General features: G+C 42.5%; 1 protein-coding gene across 1 annotated transcript; it reads right to left on the bottom strand.

Moving 5' to 3' along the window:
* Nucleotides 1–209: 209 nt before the first annotated feature.
* RPS20 (ribosomal protein S20) lies at nucleotides 210–1,789 on the bottom strand (the record flags this gene model as incomplete). The annotated part of the gene is made up of 3 exons (XM_010022536.1): nucleotides 210–392; nucleotides 802–875; nucleotides 1,690–1,789. Coding segments are annotated over 3 exons (357 nt in total), but the record flags the coding sequence as incomplete, so codon positions are not given.
* Nucleotides 1,790–2,501: the final 712 nt, after the last annotated feature.

The raw sequence follows: 2,501 nt of genomic DNA, 5'->3' as shown, positions 1-2,501 counted from the left end.
AGAATGATGCCCAAGTTTCATCTTCCTTAGGTTTCAAACTGGCACATTCTTCCTTAAATATCATTTAATCCTCTCAACACAGCATTTTGATTATAATCTGTTGTTCTTCATTAAAATCATCACGGGGCTACCCAAGACTGCTGGCACACGCATGAAAACAAACAGCGATGAAAATTTGTAAAGCAACTTTATTCAGCGATGACCATCACTTAGGCATCAGCGATAGTAACTTCAACTTCAACACCTGGCTCGATGCTGATGGAAGTGATCTGCTTCACAATCTCAGATGGGCTGTGTAAGTCAATGAGCCGCTTATGGATACGCATTTGGAAACGATCCCAGGTCTTGGAACCTTCACCACAAGGTGTCTTCCTGGTAGTGATTCGCAGAGTCTGAGGAAGAATTGTAAACACAGGGTGCTGAGTTGATGGTGCATACAGAAGACTAATCTACAATCAAATCAGTCTACCTAAAAATACCGTATCAATGCCATTGGAAAAATACTTCTTACTTTATGTTCTACTGATGTTAACACTCCTTCCTTATATTCAATTAAACAAAAAAAAAAGTAACAAAACCAACCTTGACAGAAAAGCCCCTTCCAATGTTCAGCACGTTTTGCGCTAAAGAGTTGCCCCAAGTGTCAAAGCAATTTGTGAAGTCATTACCTGTTTACATGGGGTCACTCTCAATTTTGTAGTACTGCTTTTCATGTCAATTCTTTTTCCATTTCAGAAGTTTTAAGTGCGTACTTGCAGAAACCCCCCAAACTTTTAGGACAAGAAAACAAGTGTTAAGTACCTTGGTGGGCATGCGAACAGGTCCTTTCACCTTCAGGTTTTTTTCCTTAGCACCTCTGATCAAGTCAGCACAGACTGAAAAAAAATACACAAACCCAAAATAGCTCAGATGTGAGTGGGGCTTTTTTGCTCATTTTTTTACGCGACGATTTCAAAGAAGATGTTGGCTCAGAATAGCGTATGAAGTGATCACTGGCATTCATTTGAAGGGTGATCCTCATAGCCAACCACACACAAGCAGAAGAGTTACACCACAGTAAGCAAAGCCACATTACAACAGTAGGCAAAAGCCACTACTACAAGTTTAAGCTGTATTTGCCTGAAGTTCCCGCACCAGTCACTGTACTTTTACATTATACGATTTAACACTGGCAAAGCCAGTTCCTACACAAGATTAGATAATTTCTTAAATAATGAACTTCTAAACTAAACTCTTCTCAACAAGAGTGACAAAATGCCAGTCAAGAAACTGGTGCCTTTCAGTTTTTACAAATTCAAGCAGTGAAAAGTGAAACCCCCACAGGACCTAAAAGGAAGAAGCTGCACCCTCTTGCATTACTCATTGTGACATTTAGTTTTCAGCATTATGAAACCCCCCGAACACTGGCTTCTGTTGAAAATTAAAACAGAATCTACTTGTCAGTGTATGAAGCACTTTGGGTTGACTTTGTGAGCCAGGTCACCTACAAGCAGGCAAACACCAACACCTCTAAAGACAGCTGGCGTCAGTACACTCTGTTTTGCAATACATCACATCATACATACCCTGCCCACGGCAGGGGGGTTGGGGAACTAGATGATCTTAAGGTCCTTTCTAACCCATTCTTATTTTACACATATCACTCAATGCTTAACAAGCTACCCCAGTTAAAAAAGAAGTATCACTCACCCTTCTCAAGTGATTTTACATTGCGACTTGTCAAAGTAATTCTAATGCGATGAATCGCTACCTCTTGTTCCACAGGTGCTTTGCCAGTATCTTTAAATGCCTGAAACGTTGAAGTTACAAACATCAGACACCACAGTTGACGCCAAGCAGCACTATCTGCAGCCTCTTAAAAACAGACTTTTGGAATGGAAAGAACTATTTAGCTCCGGGACTGTTTTGTTCTACTAAACAGACGGCACATCTGCGGAGTACAGTGGCACGGAAGAAATAGTGGGAAGAGAAAGGAAGAGCCAAGTCCTAAATGGTCTGAGAAAAAGTGACTGTTTCAGCGTAACTGCATCTCACGGTGGGAACTGCAAGCACACCCCTCCCTGGTTTGCCTCTATACAGCCGGCTGCCCAGCCACAAATAAATAACACGCATTTCGGATTTCACGTATCTTACTTACAACTTAACCTCGCCGCAAATTAAGTAACCAAGACATCCACAAAACAGCAACAGCTTCAACAGTAGAGAAAAAGGGAGATCTGGCCATAAAGAATAAATCTGGCCACTCCGGAAACTGATCTGAGATTATACAACTAAACCTTTGCCAGTAGCTGGGTGTTCATGTCGGCCAGGGGAACAGAATAAAATAAAAGTGAAAACACGGAGGAAGTAAGGTCTTAAAAGCCCGTGGATGCGCCACGCTGTTTCTCACACGGATGAGGTGCTGCCCGTCAGTATTACCTGACGCACCTCCCTCTAATAGAACCCGATTTTTAGGGCGAACGCATGCGGCCCGTCACCACCGCTCACACCGGGCTGCGGCC

Source organism: Nestor notabilis, unplaced genomic scaffold (genome assembly GCF_000696875.1).
Source record: "Nestor notabilis isolate BGI_N333 unplaced genomic scaffold, ASM69687v1 Scaffold35409, whole genome shotgun sequence".
NCBI lineage: Eukaryota > Metazoa > Chordata > Aves > Psittaciformes > Psittacidae > Nestor > Nestor notabilis.
This window is presented reverse-complemented; position numbering and strand designations above follow the sequence as displayed.